Below are 19,297 nucleotides of genomic sequence, written 5' to 3'. Positions count from 1 at the left end.
AAAAAAAAAAAAAAAAAAAAAAAAAGACGATATATATGATTCATCTATTGGGAGAGGAAAGAAAAGTGTAGAAAGATTTCCTTCCACTTCAGATCATGAACTGTAGGAAAAAATTCAATGTACATAAAAATATTAGTACTATTCTGAACCAAAATAAAACTTAAGATGATTTATTCAGTAGAAAAAATTAGTAGATTTAAGGAGAAATCAAAAAATAGATTATTTTACAAATATAACAAAACTCATTGCAATATTTTACCTAAGTAAAAGTTAAAATTCTATTACATTATAAAACAATTCTTAATATTTTTTTCTACTTATACCGAGAGTATGCTTTTACTTCATAGTGTCTCATTTTCAAGTATGTAACCATTGTCTTTACTGGTCGTTATGCTCACAAAGACTATTGCTAGAACTCATCATTTCCCCAAAATAAGTTATGTTAACCCCAAATCAGTAGATTTGAAGATTCATTGTAGTTAAAATTAGGCTCAGAAAGGGCAGAAGCCCATGGTTTGGGGCCTTTGTAAAAGGATGCACTAATGCCGTGTGACAAGTAAGTACAATTCAGTGGCTCCTTAGTTATTTTAAGCAGGAGGCCTCTGCGGAGGGCACAGATAAAGTCAACCCAGAGCCCCAGTGACCCGGGCGTGTGGCCAGAGGTCAGGGCCCAGGGGCTCTCTGGATTTTTTTCCTGTTCTGCTGTATGGAGTCCTGTGTGGAGGTTACAGTCCCTGGCTAAGGGTATTTTATTGGTATAGAATCTGATGTGAAATGTATACAGTCTTGTTACCATAATCCCACATTGCGTTTGCTCAGCAGAAATAGTTTTATTTTTAAAGTAGACTTATTGGAGATGACTGTTTATTCTCAGGTCGGGGAGTCTGTCTGGATTCTGTGTGGTTTTTTGTCTGCTTTTGTTTACCCCAAATAAGTAGTCCTGATTCTTGGAAGTGATTACCACACCATCAGAAGAGAACGTGGGTATCTTCTGAACAACTCATTTTTTCCTCCCGTTTAAAAGAAGCAAGTTGAAAATGAAGGACAGATTTCTCACACTTCTTGCACTTAACGTTTTCACTCCCAATTTTGTGACATAATCAGAATGACCAAAGAACATGTGTGCTAATTCACGGCAGCTGGTAGATCTGACTTTGGGGAACGAGTTATACCCCGCCTTTGTCATTTAGGGCCTTTCACCAGCTAAAAGTCCTGGGTGGAGAATTTTGTTAGGTGACTGTAAATATGCTGCCTTCAGGGTCCTGCTTGGGTTTTGTCATCTCCAGTGGAATTACACTTTACCTGTCTGATACTGAATTCTGCCCTAGTACAGATAGCACGGCAGCCTCGGGAGCAATAGCTCCCATACAATCCGCATAAGGTCCTTACTAGTAAATGATGCTTTGACCCAGAAAGTTAACAGATGGGGCAGTGGCTGAACATGATCCTCATTTCTTCCTCTTGATAAATGCTAGTCCTTGCTCCACACAGATTACACAGATATCTTAAGATACCCTCTAGCAGTGCGAGATGGTATCTTAAAATGTTACCTCAAAATGCATTTAGGCAGAGAAATTGCTGTAGAGACCTGGCATGCATTGTAACCCAGGTGGATTAATTACTCTCCCATTGCTGAGACACAGTACCTGACACCTATAAGTTGAAGGAGGAGAGGTTTAATTTAGCTCCTGCTTCCAGGAAGTTCAGTCCACGGTCAGCTGGCTCCAAGGCAAGTATATCACAGCAGGCCGGGCGTGGTGGTTCACGCCTGTAATCCCAGCACTTGGGAGGCTGAGGCAGGAAGATCACTGCGAGTTTGAGGCCAGCCTAGGCTACAAAGTGAGCTCAAGGCCAGCTTGAATTGCATAGTGAGACCCTGTCTCAAAAAGACCAAAAATAGGGGCTGGGGATTTAGCTCAGCGGCAAAGCGCCTGCCTGGCAAGCGCAAGGTCGTGAGTTCGGTTCCCGGTACCAGAGAAAAACAAACAACAACAAAAAAAAAGGACCAAAAATAAATAAATAAATAAATAAAAATTAAAAAGACACTTTTTTAAGAATATCATGGCAAAAGGGTGTGGCAGAGCAAGGCTACTTAGTTCATGCAGGCCGGGAAGTAGGACGAGAAAGGAGAGGAAGGGACTGGGACAAGATACAGTACCCAAGACCACGCTTCCATGACCCAGCCTGACACGCTGAGGCTCTTGGTGTACTAACCGTCTGGGCATTTCTTCACCCAGCGAAGTTGACAAATCAAGATTAATGGTCACACCAGGCAGCCGGGAGAATACATGAATGATTCCCACTTGCCATACTGCAGTGCCCCTGTGTCATGTCTGAGCATGGAACAGTAAGCGTGGCTTTCCTTCTGGTGTGTCCTCGGCTGTACATAACTGTGAGCCCGCAGCGAGGAACGGTCGCCCTAGGAGGGTAAGGGATCCAGGCACATATTAAACTCATAAGTATAGGAATTCCCCACCTACAAGCAGGGTGCGGATCACAAGTTTATTTATAGTTAATTATTTGGACCCAGAGTGCTTTTCCCATAGTGTGTTATACACGAGACCCGTGTTCCAGCCGAGCCCAGAGGCCCTTTTAGCCGTCATGTATACCTGAAGCACAGTCCTGAGCAGTTAGAAAGACAGCAGCCTGCGCCCCTGTGTCGCAGTGCTTCTCGCCTTCCGCTTGCCCTGCCCCACCCCCACTCTCCAGGCCCAGCCCGGCCCCGCCCAGCAGGCAGGGAGTGGTTGATGAGGCTGCAGGTGCCCATCTTCGCTGTGACACCTGCTGCTCAGGTGGGAAGCAGAAGGAGCACTGTGGGAGTCTTCCTGGAGCCAAAGGGGAAGGGCCCCTGTGAGCCACATTGTCTGGGCCGGCGCCTTCCGAACTGCAGAGCGTCTGACTCCCCCGAGACTTGCTGTACCTGCAGAATCTGGTCCGCGCCTTTGTAACAGGTCCCCAGACACATCGTGCAGCAGGAGAGGGAAGTTGCAGTCCCCACAGAAGAGGCGTAGCGGGAGAGAGCCGGAGTCCACGCCCTGGGCAAGGGCTGTGTCCGCTGAGCACCCCTGGCTGGGTGGGAAGGGGCGTCCAGCCTAGGTGCCATTCAGCCCTGGCAGCATCGTGGCCTCATCCCCTGAAGAGCTCTCGGCCAGGGCAGGCGTTCCACATGGCACAGCACTCGGCCTTGGTGGAACCAGGCTGAGCAAAGCCCTGGCCTCCGCTGCAAATGATCCAGCACGCTGTGCTTTGTGAGCCACGCCTGGATGAACGCTGAGAGGGAGCGGACCATCTAGGAGCCTCAGAGCGCAGATCCTGGGGCAGTGTGCGACACCCGGGGGAAGCACCAGTGGTTTCTGATTCAGGACAGAGGACGACTGAGTTCTTTCCTCCAGACTCCATGCGGCAAAACAGTGAAGAACTGGCTCTCGTCCTGTCGCTGTCACTAATGAGCTGTGTCCTAGAGCACCTGCCCAGGTCCTGTCTTTAGCCCGATCTATAAAGTAAAGCTGAGTGGTGTGGCCCACGCCTGTCATCCCAGCCCTCTGGGAGGCTGAGGCGGGAGGCTGTCTGAAAAATGAAAAAACTGAAAAAGGGATGTAGCTCAGTGCAAAGGTCCTATATTCAATCTTGAGTACTACAAGAGAAAATAAAATACTGTGAGGTGAAAGGACCTTGCTCAGGAGGTGCTAGGGGGCTTAGTGAAGTCGCCCTTGTAAAACGCAGCGTGCCACAGAGGTGGGAGTGTTGAGCCGCGTGCTGTGACTTTGCAGGCATGTGTCAGATTGCCTTTCCGGCGCTTATTACTGTGTGTGTGACTTTGGGCCACTTGCTCTGTCTACACCTCAGTCTCCTGTAAAATGGAAATAGTAAGAGGAACTTCTTGGGCTGCTGAGCGGAGAAACCAGGTAGCGCGCCTAGTGCAGAGCTGGTCCTCAGTCCTCAGAGGTCTCATGCAGGGCAGGTGACTGTCCGGACAGCAGCAGTAGGCTTCACAGACACCCGTACCCCTTGTGTGAAAGAAGGGGGAGGCTGAGGAGGAGGCCGAGGCTCCCGGCAGCCGTACCCGCCACCCGCTGCAGCTGGAGGGGCCGGGCTTGTGCGGTTCAGATTTAACCTAGAAGGGAAGAGTTAGACAGCCACTGTTTGGTACCCGCTGTGCATGGTCTGTATTTACGGGCTGTCAGCATCTGCTTCTTCTTCCTGATTTCCTTGAAGGTTGAAATAGCAGACAGTAAATATACAGAGATGCACGTATGTAGGATGTCAAGTCCCGTGGGGCTGTATGATGCGATTTGTGTCATCAGATGCACAGTGTTCAACACAATTACTGTGGTGTTTGCTCATGTGTAATGCTTCATTTTCTCCTCCAGATGAGCACCATGCCAGGACTGCCCACTCGGCCCTGCTTTTACGACATAGATCTTGACACGGAAACGGAGCAAGTCAAAGGCTTGTTTTAACGTAACAAGGCCCTCGCAGGACCTGATCCAGGTAGGCTGTTGGGTTTTTACCCCACCCCCACCTCCTTTGGCTGTTCAAATGCTTTCTGTTTTGTTTCTCTGAAACTTGTTATAAAAATGAGCCAACCAACTGAGCGTGGTGGCACACGCCTGTGATCCCAGCACTTGGGAGGCTGAGGCAGGAGGATCAGTGCAAGTTCAAGACCAGCCTGGGCTACACAGTGAGCTCAAGCCCAGCCTGAACTGTGTAGTGAGACCCTGTCTCAAAAAGACAAAAAAAAGAAGGAGCCAATCAATAATTTATCTTTTTGGTTACTATAAGTTCCTGCCTAACAGCTGCCCATGACTTGGGTCCACTCCCAGGTGTGGACATTCGATTAGACGGTCAGTCCAGGGCCCTTAGTGTTCCCACACTTGAGTCCAGTGGACCTCCAATCATGCCATCACCAAATACGGATTTATTTAGAGCATCTATGCCCTTAACAAAGGAGCCCAGTGAAATCAGTGAAATCGTTGTTCTTATTCCAGAAAGGAAACCAAGATCTGCAGTCACCTCAGTAACTTTTCCCTTCCTTCCCCGCATCTCTGGGTGCAGTTAGAACCTGGTTAGAGGAGTCTTGGTGTATCCACCCCCTGGGGCAGCCATAACAAAGTACCACTACCTGGGTAGCTTAACACAGCACAGATCTGCTCTCCTGCGGTTCTGGGGCTGGAGGTTTGTGGTCAGGCTCTTACCCGAGCAGGTTGTAGTCCCTCAGGGATGTCACGGGACCGTCCCTGCCGTGCAGCGGCATAGCTTCACTCTGCCTCTTGGTCACCTGGCTGTCCACATGTCTCCATCGTCACGTGGCCTTCCCTCTCTTTCTTTGGCCTTTTTTTTTTTTTTTTTTGAGATAGGGTCTTGCTATGTAGTGTAGGCTGGCTTGAACTTGTTTATGTAGCCCAGGTGGTCCTCAAACTCATGGTGACCTTCCTGCCTCAGCCTCCCAAGGGCTGGAATTACGGGTGTGCACCACCACACCCCAAATTCTCTTTCTTATAAGGACACCTGTCAGATTGGTTTCAGGCCCAGGTCGATCTCAACCTGATGACTCTTCAAAAGACCCAGTTTCCAAGTAAGGTCGCTGTGGCAGGTGCCAAGATTAGGACTCTCAACGTACTTGGTGGGGGGACGTTTAGCCCCTGACACTTGCCTGTGGCTCATGGGTAGTGTGAGGCTCTTCTGGATGGAAAGACACATCCAGACAGGCAGATCTTCCAGCTCAGCGCCCTGTGGGCAGAGGAGGGACAGGGCCCCGGATATGAGGGCGTCTGCAGTCATGGTCCCCATGGTCTAAGAGGGTGGAGCTTAGCCGGGCACAGTGGCCCACGCCTGTAACCCCAGCGCTCTGGGAGGCTGATCGCAAGCTCTGATCTCCAGTAGGAGGATTCCAAGTTTCATCCCAGCGGTGTGGTGAGGCACCGTCTCAAATTTTTAAAAACTTATAAAGGCTGAGGATGTAGCTGAGTGAGAAGGCCCTGGGTTCAGTCCTCAGTCCCACGCCCTCACCTCCAGCACAGCTGTAGACTTAAATTTCAACTCGAGGGCAGCCCAGTGCCCAGGGCTCCTGGCGCCTCTCGGGGCTGCAGCCACACCTGCTGGCTGTGGTACTGCCTTCCCCAGATGCGGAAGAGGACCCCACACGCTCATCCTCCCTGGAAAGCTCCCAGGCAGAATGGGCTGCCCTTCCCATGCCGTGCCTCACACGTCCTCGCCGTCATCTCCGGAGACCGCCTTTCCCCCAACCCCCGCGCCCTTCTCCCCCTCGCGCCTATGGCTTGGCCCAGAACCCCTCTTCCTTGCCAACTCTGGGCCTCCGGCTGGGCCAGCTTGGCCCTGCTCCACGTCTGGGCTGGGCCCCACGCCACACAGGGTCCCGGTCTCCGGTGCTGTCGCTTCTGGTAGTCCGCATGGGGCCGCCCCCGTCTTGGTTAAGTCTTTCCTGCTAAAACACTGCACACCTTGCCTGTGAGGAGCTAGGCACCTACATGACTTTACATTCAGACAGGGTGTGGAGCTGCGTGTCGGTCTGGGAGGTTTCTGTATGTGTCTGCTGCCGAGGAACTGGGGCTGCATTCACTTGAAGCCACCACCACAGGTTTTAGCTCCATTATTCCCAAAAAAGCAAACACTGGAAAATGAAATAGGATGACGAGTTTCACAAAGAAACCCATAAATTCGCACCTGCATAACAGTGCTATTTTGCTCTTCTGTTATGACTTTCCATGTTGTGAATGTCCTGGATTTCCTGGGTAGGCCTTGGGGAAACAGCAGTGTCAGTCCTTCAGAAAAAAACATTGACCCTTGTCCTAACCTCTTCATGTCAAGAGTCTCGAAAGGTACATTTCCATCCCTTGTCTCCGGAAGTGTGGACAGCCCTCTCACCTGTCTTGAATAGAACTTTTCCAGCCTTTTGGTACACTTTCATTTGCTCTCCAAGGAGGTCACAGGAGCCCAGTTACACCGTGATTATCGCAGTAAAGACACGAGTGACGTGGAGGGACGTGCCCTTCACTGACACACAGGTTCACGTCCTTTATTGCTCGAGATCCCTGAGTCTCCTGACGTGTCACGTAGAGATCAGAGGAGTGTGTGGTCAGGACTCTGGACTGCGGTAATTCCCTCCCCTGAGCCCCGCACAGATGGCCACAGCCCTCTTCGAGGCAGGTGTTGTCTCCCGTGGCCCCTGAGGGGCGCGGGCTGAGGGCTGGCCCAAGCTGCGGGGCTGCAGAGCTGCCCGCCCGCTGCGTGGCGCTGCCTCTCCTTTCAGGTAGCCCGTGTCGTTATGTCACCTGCATCCACAGTGCTGGCGTCAAACCAGTGCGCTAGGTGGTGTTGAAGACAGTTATTGGAGTATTAAAAGCTATGACTTTGTCCCAGCTCTTCATAGTCGAGTACCATAGGGCTGTCTCTTACTTAGCTCTCTGTTTGAAGGGGAATCTCCCCACCCCCACCCCGTTTATCCGAGCCTGCCCCTTTGTGAACTGCTAAGTCCTGCTCTAAGCTGGCCAGGCGGCAGTTCCAAACGCCTCATCTGACACTACTTAAACAATGGCACGTAGATCCAGTGTCCTAAGATAAGGCTACTCTCCAAAGCGAACATTCCCTCTCAATGACTCCTTGATACAATGATCCAGCAAACATCCTATTTCCTGTGCCTCTCCCGAGGAACCAAAGACCATTTCTACTAATAGCCAGAGGTTTGGGGACATTAAAAATGCATAAAATAAAAGTGTTAAATCTTGGGCAGCAGTCAGCTTGGACCATTGTGGATCAAAAAAAGAAAATGCAGGCCGGGGATAGAGCTCAGTGGCACAAGCACCTGCCTGGCAAGCTCAAGGCCCTGAGTTCGATTCTCGGTAGAAAAAAAAAAAAAGAAAGAAAAGGAAATGCCTGGTCCATTTGCTTTGTGGATCGTCACATCCGTTATTCCTGGAGAACTGAAAGGAGCCATGGAAGGAGAGGTCCGGACAGCTGATGACCACTTTACTTCCTCCCCCTCCTTGCTTTCCTGCCCACCTCACCCACTAGGAAATTGCATGAGAGCCAAGAAATCCCCAGAATTTGAGCCCTGGCTCCTGGTCCCAGACCTCCCGGGTGCTTTCACTATTGCTAGGAGAGGGCATGAGTCATTCTTTTGGATGTCACTAAACAGAACTAACTACAGCAAATGCTTCCTAGTGAAGCTGACCCGGCTGTTCAGCCTCTTGTTTGATGGTGATCGTTTGCGGGGGGCTTGTGTCCCTATCTCTTGTTTCTCAGTCTGAACCTGCGTCGTATTTCTGAGCCTCGGCAGGGTTCATTCAAACAAACACACGGTACAGTCTTACAAAATCCCTGAAAAATGCAGGTGCTCCCTTCCTTCATGCTGACGTCCACAGTGCTGTGTAGTGTGGGATCTGATTCCTGTGTCCTGTTGTAAGTGTCAGTTAGTTACCAAAGAATTGCTGCTCTGGAGTGAGGCCCACAGCACAAAGCATAGCACCAGCTCGTCTCATCCCTAAATGCCTTGAGGATGGAAATGATCAAAGATGCTTAATGATCACAAATTAATGTTTAGTCGGGTCGCTTCATGCCGGCCCTTCTTCAGACGGGGCCTGTCCCACCCCAGCAGAAGCAACGCTGAGAGCAGTGGGCCCTGTACCAGCAGCTCCAAAGCTGCTCATCACCGTTATGCTTCAAGGAAGAGGGCAGTGACCTGAGCCCTAAGGGGCAGCACACCCGACTCCTGCCCCATTGCCAGGCAGGGCCAAGGGGGATGGGAGAGTCCCTGGCATCTAAAAGACAGTGATAATAAAACCTCTCCTATCCAACTAAAATGAGATCTTTCAAAGCTAACGTAACAATTGTGACATCTTAACTCCCCTTAAACTCCCTGCTAAGGATGGTGGTGCACACATATTCTCAGCTACTCAGGAGGCTGAGGCAGGAGAGTCCCAGGTTTGAGCTTGGACAACTTAGAAAGAACCTGTGTCAAAATAAAAAGGGCTGGGAATGAATGAAACTCAGGGTTCAATCCCCAGTCCTGATGAAGGAAAAAAAAAAAAGAAGAAAGAGAGGGAAGGGGAAGAGAGAGAAGGAAAGAAAAGGACAGGAAAAAGAAAAGAAAAAAAGTTTTGATTTCTTTATAATTCCCATACCAAAATAGCACATTTCATATATTCTGTCTTCCAAAATATTTCCTATAGAATAAACTTCTTAAAGTGATTCTTCCCCTGCTGAGTAAACAGTCGATTCATTTCATTTGTAATCAGACTTTCGACACTGTTGCCAAGCCTTCAGGTTTCCTGACAGTGTGGGACCCCAGACCGGAGGCCTCTTGAAGCACAGAACCGGGCCCTGTGGTCACCACATACATAGCAGTCTCGCCTGCTACCCTCCTGTGTGGAGGGCCCTGTCCCAGCCTTGCCTTGCCGGGCTTGGGGTCCTCTGTGGTCCCTAGAGCCCGCCCTCTGCCCGGTAGCCCCCTGCGCCCCCATGTTTCACTGCCCCTTTTGTCCTGCGTCACTAGAGCCGCTCGGGGGGGCAAGGTCTGCACCAAGCAAACCTCCCCTTGTCACCCCCTGCCTCGGTGTGCGATGAAGCATCCCCTCTGCTGCCAGCCCTTTCAGGTATGGGGGAGGCGAGCGTGCTGGCTTGCAGCAGAGCAAACTCTCCCAGCGGCAGATAAATCTTCGCAGGTATAAACTCAGATGAAAGCCCATATAAGTGCAATCACATTTTTCCTGGAGTGGTGAGCGTATTTGTGTTTATTGTTTTTTAAATGTACTCTGATCGCTGTCTTTCAGCAAGGTTGGGGGGTCACAGATGGGCACAGAGCCTTCTCTGGGAGAGAGCAACGAAGCTTTAAATAACAGCAAGCCGGGGGTCCACACGCTCCTGCCTGGTCCCAGGTGCGTTTTCAGACCTGCTACAGAAATTCAAAGCTACCAGACTTCCGGTGCTGCCTGCGGGGGGCCAAGCTGACCCAGGGTCGCAGAGCGGGATCAAATCTGAGCCTGCGTCTCACAGTGAAACCCTGCACAGGGACCCCAGCCTTGCTCTGCAAACAGTAGTTGCTTCTCTGCTCTTGAACTATCTTTTGGCCTCAGACTGTAGAGCTATAATACAGTACTGGCCTAGCACCAAAGGAAAAAGCCGGGCCGGGGATATAGCTCAGCGGCGCAAGCACCTGTCTGGCACGCGCAAGGTCCTGGATTCGATTTCTGGTACCAAAAAAAAAAAAAAAAAAAGGAAAAGGCGGTTCTTAAACCACTGGGGAAAAAAATTTTTTTTTTTTTTTTTTTCTGTTTTTAGGCTCCTCAAACACAAACAACTCCTTGCCTTTTCGCCGCAGTTGGAGAAGACAGTGAATGTGAACGATGCCTGTTACGCAGTGCTGGGGAAATGGTGACAGAGGCCAAAGACTTCTGCGTTCAAATTGTCTTGCTGATGTTATTTGCAGCAGGCTAGTGTGCAGCAAAAGGCCCTCCACTGAGTTTGAAAGAAACTAATTTATTTTCTGTTTCTGCAGAGTTTACATTATTTCCCACTGCTTATACTTTAGAATGTTTATTTTACGAGGACTAAGGGATTACAAGAGTGTGAACTAAAAGGTAACATTTTCCATTATGGTGTTTCCTATTTTGTCCATGTGTGTGTGTGTGTGTGTGTGTGTGTGTGTGTGAGTGTTGCTGGAGATGGAACCCAGGACCTTGCACATGCTGAGCTACCACCCTACCACAGAGCTACACACCCTATTTTGTCTTTGAACTAAAAATAAAGAAGGATTTAGAAATCAACCAGTGGGTTTGCTGTGCCAGGTAAAATTACCCTTTGAATGCCACCATCCGTGTGAAGTTGGTGGGATCGTTACCTGACACTAATATCCTTGTACCGTGTAAATGAAATCAGAGCTTTATGAATGTGGCAAAGAGAGAAAAAAATGCATAGAGAAATATCTGATCAATTGTGAGGTCTTGTAGCTGCTGGAGAATTGTGAGGTTTCTTATAACAAAGCGTATAGTCTGTCCTCCACTACTTTCTGGTGCCAGTGGAATTTCCATCACTTACCACGAACAAATGAATTTGTGTTTGTTTCTTCCACCGGTGAATGAATCCCAATGGCCATTACTCTGTGAGGCCCGCGGGGATAGGAAAAGGAGCTCGTAAAGGTCCGGTGTTTGGCAAATGTCTTTGGCCCAAGCCTTAGTTCCCAGTGGAGAATGTTCCAAAGCCTGTTTCCCCCTCCTGGGATTTGGTGGCCCTTCTTTATTTCCATTTTCCCTACAATAATATAAAATTATATCAAAGCTGAAACAAAAGCAAGGATTTGGGAACAAACAAGGAGTGATTGTCCTCTCAGCAGTGTAAGTAAAATAGTCACCATAAATATCCCAAAGGACCCCAGGCACATCCTGTAGGACCCTTCCTGCCGTGCTCTTGCCTGACCCCCGCTAATGACCCTGCTTACCCATAAAATATCTTTATGCACAATTTAGTTTGTTCCAAAACACTGTTTGATAGCTAAAAAGCCTCCCCACTCCAAGGCCGCCTGCCCCAGTATAATGTCACTTGGCAATTCCAAGTGTCCCTTGCTCTCACCCTTTCCTGGGGACACACCTCTGTGCAGATGCGGTTCCTGGTATTTTCATGTAAATCTGTGTGACAGTTAGGCGCGCTCAGGGAGAGCTTGTTCTCCATATCACAGTGCACTCAAGAAGTAGTTTGTCTCCTTGTGAACTGATTTTTTTTTAAGCCATTGCCTTCTGCTGTACAGGTTCCTCTGTCGTTTAAAGTTTCCTCTCCATTTCTGGGAGTGTTTTCATGAGAAGCATATTTTAGAAAACAGGCTGTAGGCCAGGGGCTTCTTTTCTTACTGGTTTCACTACGCAACTCCACAACTCCCAAAATCGAAACACTTCCCGGCTCTTTTAAGCACTCACCTTGGAAGCCCCTGTACCACAGGTGCGGTGTGGACTCCAAACCTCCCTGGCGGTGGTCGTACTGGCCCAGGTGCCTCCTGGGGGCCTCCCTCCTTGCCGCTTTCACTGCCCTTGGGGGTGCGCACCTGTTAAGGGCCGTGCTTTCTCCACCCGAAGAGAGCCCCCTGGCAGGCTGGCGAACGGACTCCCCACTCGCAGGAACGTGTCTTCCCGGACTGAGGCAGGAGAGTCAGCCGGGGCATAGACCCACAGGCTCTGCACCCATCGAATCAGCCAACCAGCAAAAGAAAATACTGTATTCAGGGAAAACTGCCTCTCTGCTGAATATGGTGCACTTTTTTCCTCGTCATGATTCCCTAGGAAGTGCAGAAGGACCACCATTCAGACCGCAGTGGCTTTGTTTTAGGTATTAGAAGTAATCCAGGGATGAGCTGAAGTAAGCAGAAGGCTTGTGTGGGTTTCAGGCAAATGCTGCGCCCTTCTGTATAAGGGTGGGAGGAGCCAGTGATCAGCCATCTCTCCTGAGGCCACGCCCTCTGAGCCACGCACGGTGTCACACACCTGTACTACGGGTCCCATGTGGCTCCACAGTGGAGTTCGAGGCCAGCGTGGGCTACGCAGTGAGTTCAAGCCCAGCCTCAGCTACATAACAAGCTGTCTCAAAGAATAGTAACAACAACAGCAATTATAAACATACCCTTTTGCCTGGTGAATTGAAGTTAGATATCTTCCCAAGAAGGGATAGATGGTGATCACTTTGGGGCTCTGTCGTTGAAATGTACAGAAATGGTGAGGGGCCCCCGCTCCCCGCCAGGGCACACAGATGACTGGCCACACCCCTCCTCTGCCTGCTGGCCAGTGGTGGCCACACCTGCAAGGGCAAGGTCCCGGAGGAAAGAGTCCCCATGGAGAACACACTGTGAGGACCAGCTGGCAGCGAGCAGGACAGTGACAGCACGACAGTGACAGCCAAGGCATTCGCTAATTGAGTATGCGTGTGTGTGTGTGTGTGTGTGTGTGTGTGTGTGTGTGTGTGTGTGTTGCAGGCGTTGAACCCAGAGCCTTTCATATGCTGGGCTTGCACTCTACTGCTGAGCTACACCCCCTCACCCTGTGAACGCTGGTCCTTTCTCACCAGTGTTAACCAGAAGGTGCTGATTCCATACAACAATATGGATGCCTGTGTTTAAATTAAAAAGTAGCCCTTTACAGAGTTCCCTTCCATCTGATACTAACCAGAGTTCAGTTTTCACGTCATGTACACATGCTTGCAAATAAGTTGTTATACTAAATTTACCTTATTTATTCCAGGAAAACCCACATACACATATTTATACATTGTTTTTGTACATACTTGTATGCACGAAGGAGTAAAGGGCATTCAGATCACATTTATTACAATCCTATAATCCACCTACTCCAAAAAAAGTTGAGCATCCTGACGGAATAACTGATCAATAAACAGATCGTCATGCAGTGCCTAAATTCCCAACATAGCTGGGACACCCCTCCCCCCACAAAAAAAAGCTGTAACAGCTACCCTTTAAGTAAAGGTATGGACTAGAATTCAGGGCTCTTTGATTTTGAATAACAGAAAAAAAAAAAATGACCATCTTTATTTTCACTAACCTCCAGCTGGAATGTAGCGTTTCCTTCTATTGTGAATGTCAGCAGCAAACCACAGCAGTATGAGAGCACCTGTCTCTCGCCGAGATACTGCGTAACAGCTTCTGGAGACATTCACAGCAGCACTTATGCTCATCACTACCTCAGCATGATGGTACTTAGCCCTGCCACTTGCCTTTCTTCGTGTGTAAACAGAAGCACACATTTTGGCTGTCACCAAATCTGGTTGCCTTTTCCATGTGTTAATAATCACATTTCACGCTCTTCGGTTTGTTCCCACCCACTCACATCTGAGTGCAGGCATTAAAAATACTACTCAGGGAAAGGACCCACAGGCTCCCGGTCTGTTCAGGGGGCTCCGTGACACAAAATTACGACGCCCTGTCCGACATGAAACTCCAGCAGCCTGCATCCTGGCTCGGGGCAGCATTGCTATCTCTACATCTGTGCTTCGGGCTGTCCCTAAGGTCTCCAGGCCCCTGCTGCAGGACACCGAGCTGCATCTAATAGAGATTCTTGCCCCGAGGTGGCATGGGCACCCTGTCACCGCTTTCCTCGGCCTCACTCTGCCAAGTAGCAGCAGAACCAGACACAGTAGAGCAAGTGGAGATGCACAGCTTGATTAAAGGATCTTCCTGGAGCCAGCTCCGCACATGTGCGTGGGGAGGGGGGCCCTGTGTGGCTGCAGGTGCTGTCCAGCAACCAAGTCCCCCCACCTCATCCCCACCGCCAGCTCACAGGACCTCCGCTGCACACGAGTTCTGGGAATCATAAGTTTTACCGCTGTACATTTTCATGGTAAAGGATCTTACCCTTGTTGAATAACATTTTTCATTCACTCATTCACTCATTCATTCTACAAACATGTATGGGCAGCTACCATGTGTGAAATAGAAAGTTTTAAGAATATGAAGCTAGGCATGGTGGCACACACCTGTAATCCCAGCGCTCTGAAAGCTGAGGCAGGAGGATCTTATACTCACACCCATCCTGGGCAACTTTGCAAGACCTTGTTTCAACATAAAAAATAAAATGACTAGGGGTAGAGCTAGGGTGCAAAGGCCCTAGGTTAAATCTCTAGTACAACAAAAATCCAGGAAATCAACATACAAGGTCTGTACCATAGAGAACAGCTCTTTTGATGTTCTTCACTATATCCCCTCTCCCTCCTCCTCCCCCTCTCTCTCCAGGGTCTTGCTAACTTCCTAAGTTGCCCAGGCTGGGCTCAAACTTGCAGTCCTCCTGCCTCAGCCTCCCGGTGTGCTAAGGTTACAGGCATGTGCCCGCATACTCAGCTAGACTAAATTTTCAGATCAAAGGATCTTGCTTCAGCCTCCCAAGTAGCTGGGATTACAGTTGTGCACCACTGTGCCTGGCCTCACAACTATTCTCCCCGCACCCACCTCAGAGACAGGATCTCACTATGTAGCCCAGACTGGCCTCACAGTTGCAGCAATCCTCCGGCCTTGGCCTCCAGGGTACTGGCGTTACAGGCGTGCACCACCATTCCTGGCTTGACAGCTATTCTTTTAAAGAGCCATTTGTGTTCAAATCTAGCTGTTGACCACTAAGGAAATTTGATACGGTTTCAACCACCTAGTTTTCAAGAGCTAGGCATGATATTTTTTGCCAGATCCTATGAATTTCCTAAGAACAAGTCAGTGTCCACAGGCGAGGTCAGATGCTGCTCACAGCAGACAGAGCAGACTAACTCACCTCTGTGCACTCCTGAAAGGTCAGTCCTGGCGCGTGGCAGCTGTTCGGGATACGCCACCGTCAGGTGCGTCACATTCCAAACCACACTCTTATACAATGACCCTAGAGTCGGGTTCAAGGAACCACTTTTCAGACCGTTGGGCCTCCCTGAAGGTCTCAGATGGCTGATTTCTGTGCCAGAAGGTAGACGCCATGAACTACAAAGGATGGAGCAAATACTTTGCAAATTGGAGCGAGATGTATAGTTCAGCCTTCAAGATGAGATGGAAAAAAAGAATAAAATTCTTAACTCTGCCAACCCTCTTACGTGAGCTTTGTCAAAGTAGGTAATGATCCTAGGCAGTTCGGGCCTCGTTCCTCTGTGCTACTTAAGCCCTGGGTAGGCCCCTTCCAAGGGTAAGGCTGCCCTAACCTAGCCTCCTCCAGCCGCTTAGCCTAACCCTGCCTTGCTGTCTGAGTGCTGGGCTGTTGGGGACCCTGTGTCAGTGACAGTGCTGCACCCGGGGAACTGCCCGGGGCCACTAGCGGCAAACCCCGAGCATTAGTCTGGCTTCTGCGTATTTTAGAGACAAGGGCCCAAACTGCCACCCAATACCCACTTATTTATCGCAGTGTCAACCCTGCCATTAAACCTGAACACTGAGGTTTTAGTTTACAAAAAACAACTCATACATTAACATCTTTTGTCTTAAAAACAAGACACGTGCCATAGGTTCGCCACCACTGATAGAGATTTTCAAATCACAAATGTTAAAAAAAGGAGGGGAGGGGCCAGGGATATAGGTCAGTGGCATAAGCGCCTGCCGGGCAAGTGCAAGGTCCTGAGTTCAATTCTCGGTCCCAAAAAAAAACAAAAAACCGATCCCAAAACTAGGCACCAGTTAACTTGCTCTTCCTGACATGCTTGGGATTTTGCTGTGATAGTGCTTCACCCCATTGTATTTCCAAAGGATTCGGAATGTTCAAAATCGCTTTGACAACCACAACCTATACACATGATTAACACTGCTCCTTGGGCCTGTGACCTACGAGTGACTCAGTTTAGAGTTGATTGCTAATTATAAAGGATCAATAAATCTTTTTGATATTTTAAACTATAATAGAAAACAACCAAGCCACTTTTATTTTTATGAAGGCCATGGAACGTTGTAAAGGTATCAAAAGATTTAGAGGGGGAAGAAAACCTAATCTGAAGACAATCTTCATTACAATTACCTGAAATACCTGTTTAAAATGAAGGTTTTACCCAGAATGGTGGCACACGCCTGTAATGCCAGCACTCAGGAAGCTGAAGCAGGAGGATCGTTGAGAGGCCAGCCTTGGCTACAAAGTGAGTTCAAGAGCAGCCTGAACTGCACAGTGAGACCCTGACTCAAAAAGACAAAAATAAATAAATAAATAAAATGAAGGTTTTTATCTCCACTTAAATCCATCGGACTCTCTGGGGTTGATCTTGGGACTCTGCTTAAACAAGCCTACTAAGTTATTCTGCATACTAAACTTTAGGAATCAATCTTTCACCCTTTTTAAGATCACACTGTGGCAACCACAATGCTAATAAACACACAGAAGCTGCGAAACAGAGCGTGTTGGGAGGATGAGTGGGCGCCTATGGCAGACAATCTGCCGTCCCTGCATCCCCAGTGGAAACTGGGGACCCTCCGCTGGGGGTTTTATCCATGCCCTGAGTTCCTTTTCACAAAATCACACTCAGTAGTTAGGCCTCCCTTTAAAAATCCAGCTACATGGTCAACCTTGTTCATCCCACTATTAAAATGAGACTGGCCAGGCGTGGTGGGACACGCCTGTAATCCCAGCACTCGGGAGGCTGAGGCAGGAGGATCGTTGCAAGTTCAAGGCCAGCCTGGGCTACAAAGTGAGCTCCAGGTCAGCCTGAACTGCATAGCAAGACCCTGTCTCAAAAAGACAGAAAAAAAAAGAGAGAGACTGGCCGGGCATGGTGGCGCACGTCTGCAATCCCAGCACTCAGGAGGCTGAGGCAGGATGATCGTTTCGAGTTCAAGACCAGCCTGGGCTAAAAGTGAGCTCGAGGCCAACCTGAACTTCATAGCGAGACCCTGTCTCAAAACTGACAAAAAGAATAAAAAGAGACTGAAGGCAGCTTTGCTCTGCAAACAGCCGTGCCCCTTGGGTTTGGCCCAGCAAGCTCAGAGGAGAACAGTATAATTGCTCCCACTGAGCTTGAGGTTAGAATGTTTATGTAACAAATCAGCTCAGCTTAAATATTTCTCATGGCGTAGTCAGGACTGCAAAGCTCTGCCAGGCCCATCCCCATGAATGTCATGTTTACTCAACCCTGTGTGGGCATCTGGGTTTGTGTGAAGGGACCCCAGAAGTTTAAAGCCTGTTCATACTTTCAACCCTGTATGGTGTCGTTTGCCTACTTTATAATAAGGATGGGGAGAGGTGATTTTTTTTCCAAAGCCACCGGCCTGATTACATTTTCGAGTGTGCTTAGCAGCCGACCCATTTATGAATGCTCTTTTGGCAAAATCTGGCCGTTAAGGAATGCTTCCTCCTGGGATAATTGCAGGAGCCCTGATAATGTCCTCTGAGCAGCCTCCTGCGGAACTCCACAATGAGACAGAGCAGAGAGGACACCCTGGAGGCTGGGCAGCTCCCCCGGGGTTGCAGGCTGGGCAGAAGGGACAGCTTCCAGTTTTTCTTTGGTGCTGTCCAAGGACCTGGACACATGAGGCACTAAATAACTCCAGCCCCATCTCCCACGGGGGGTGGGATGTCACATTGTGCTTCATTACTTAGTTGGAAAATCTGAATTCTCAGAATCACAGAGAGCCCCAAACTCAAATGTGATTTTAAAATATCCATTCCAAAACCAAGACTAAAATTTTTTTTTAATTTTTAAATTTACTTTTTAATTTTTAAAATTATTCATGTTAGCCGGGCGTGGTGAAGGACTCCTGTAATCCCAGCACTCGGGAGGCTGAGGCAGGAGAATCACTGTGAGTTGGAGGCCAGCCTGAGTTACACAGTGAGTTCAAGGCCAACCTGCACTACATAGAGAGACCCTGTCCCAAAAATACCCAGTAAATAAATAAATAAATAAATCATGCCAACATTAGAACTATTGAACTATAAATACTTGTAAACAGAAGGGACAGAAAAAGAGACATTAACATGAAACTGCAGATGGACCGAAAAATCCACTTAAGTGCTAAATAACAGACAGGGAGCCAAGGAAGGCAGAGGGCCGCGTACAGGGTGCAGGGCCCCCTGCACAGGCGGAGCCGCCAGGCGTGGAGCCGCTGGGCGAGGCACGCAGCTTCGGCCAGGGAAGGGGCGCGGTGCTGGCAGCGGGGCCGCGCTGGTGCCGGGAGGCATCAGTTTGCGGTTCTGTTTCCTGACAACTCTGAACCCAGCGAGAAGAGACAGACGGGCCTCGGCTACTGTACGGAAAAGAAAATCCGCGTTGTGTGTCTGAGATGCTTGAGACCCACCCGGAACGAGAGACGGAACGGAGAAAGGACTGGCGAGGCAGAATCCCGCCCCATGCGGGACCGGCCTTGCTTCCCTGCAGAGCAGACAGATGTAACAGGGCCCCGGGAGCCAGCTGCTAGTGCTCTAGGACACGCCAGGGTGCCTGCGGCATGCGCATTGCAAAACAGCCACGGGAGAGGACCCTGAACGTTCCCAGTCGCGGCGGTGGTCTCATCACGCACTGTGTACAGGGCCGGAAGTGTCACAGTGTTCCCTGAGGATGTACAGTGACTGTGCGTCAGTTAAAAACTAGCCAGGCCCGGCATTCAAAATGAAAAATGAATGGGGCTGGAGGCGTAGCTCAGTGGTAGAGTGCCCCCAGCTCAATGCCCAGTACTGAAAAAAAAAAAAATTAAACTAAATTATATTCTACTGTCCCCCATATTATGCCAAAATAAGGCAGCAAAGATAAGCTCACAGGCACTGGACAATAGTTAAAATTCAGTGAGGGATTACTATCTGCCAGGACTGTCCCGAGCATTTAGTACAGATTGGGTTTTTTTGCCTTTGTG

General features: G+C 49.3%; 1 protein-coding gene across 1 annotated transcript in view; it reads left to right on the top strand.

Moving 5' to 3' along the window:
- The window catches only part of Mthfd1l (methylenetetrahydrofolate dehydrogenase (NADP+ dependent) 1-like), a gene marked incomplete in the record, with an annotated part of 189,260 nt that extends 178,649 nt beyond the window's left edge, over positions 1-10,611 (top strand). The window contains 2 exon segments of the mRNA XM_013517397.1: positions 4,371-4,491; positions 10,297-10,611. Of these exon segments, the coding sequence (XP_013372851.1) occupies positions 4,371-4,460 (90 nt within the window).
- Positions 10,612-19,297: the final 8,686 nt, after the last annotated feature.

This window comes from Chinchilla lanigera, unplaced genomic scaffold (genome assembly GCF_000276665.1).
Source record: "Chinchilla lanigera isolate Chin_1 unplaced genomic scaffold, ChiLan1.0 scaffold00038, whole genome shotgun sequence".
In the NCBI taxonomy this organism is placed as follows: Eukaryota; Metazoa; Chordata; class Mammalia; order Rodentia; family Chinchillidae; genus Chinchilla; species Chinchilla lanigera.
Note: the sequence above shows the minus strand (reverse complement) of the source record. Positions and strands in the feature narration are given on the sequence as shown.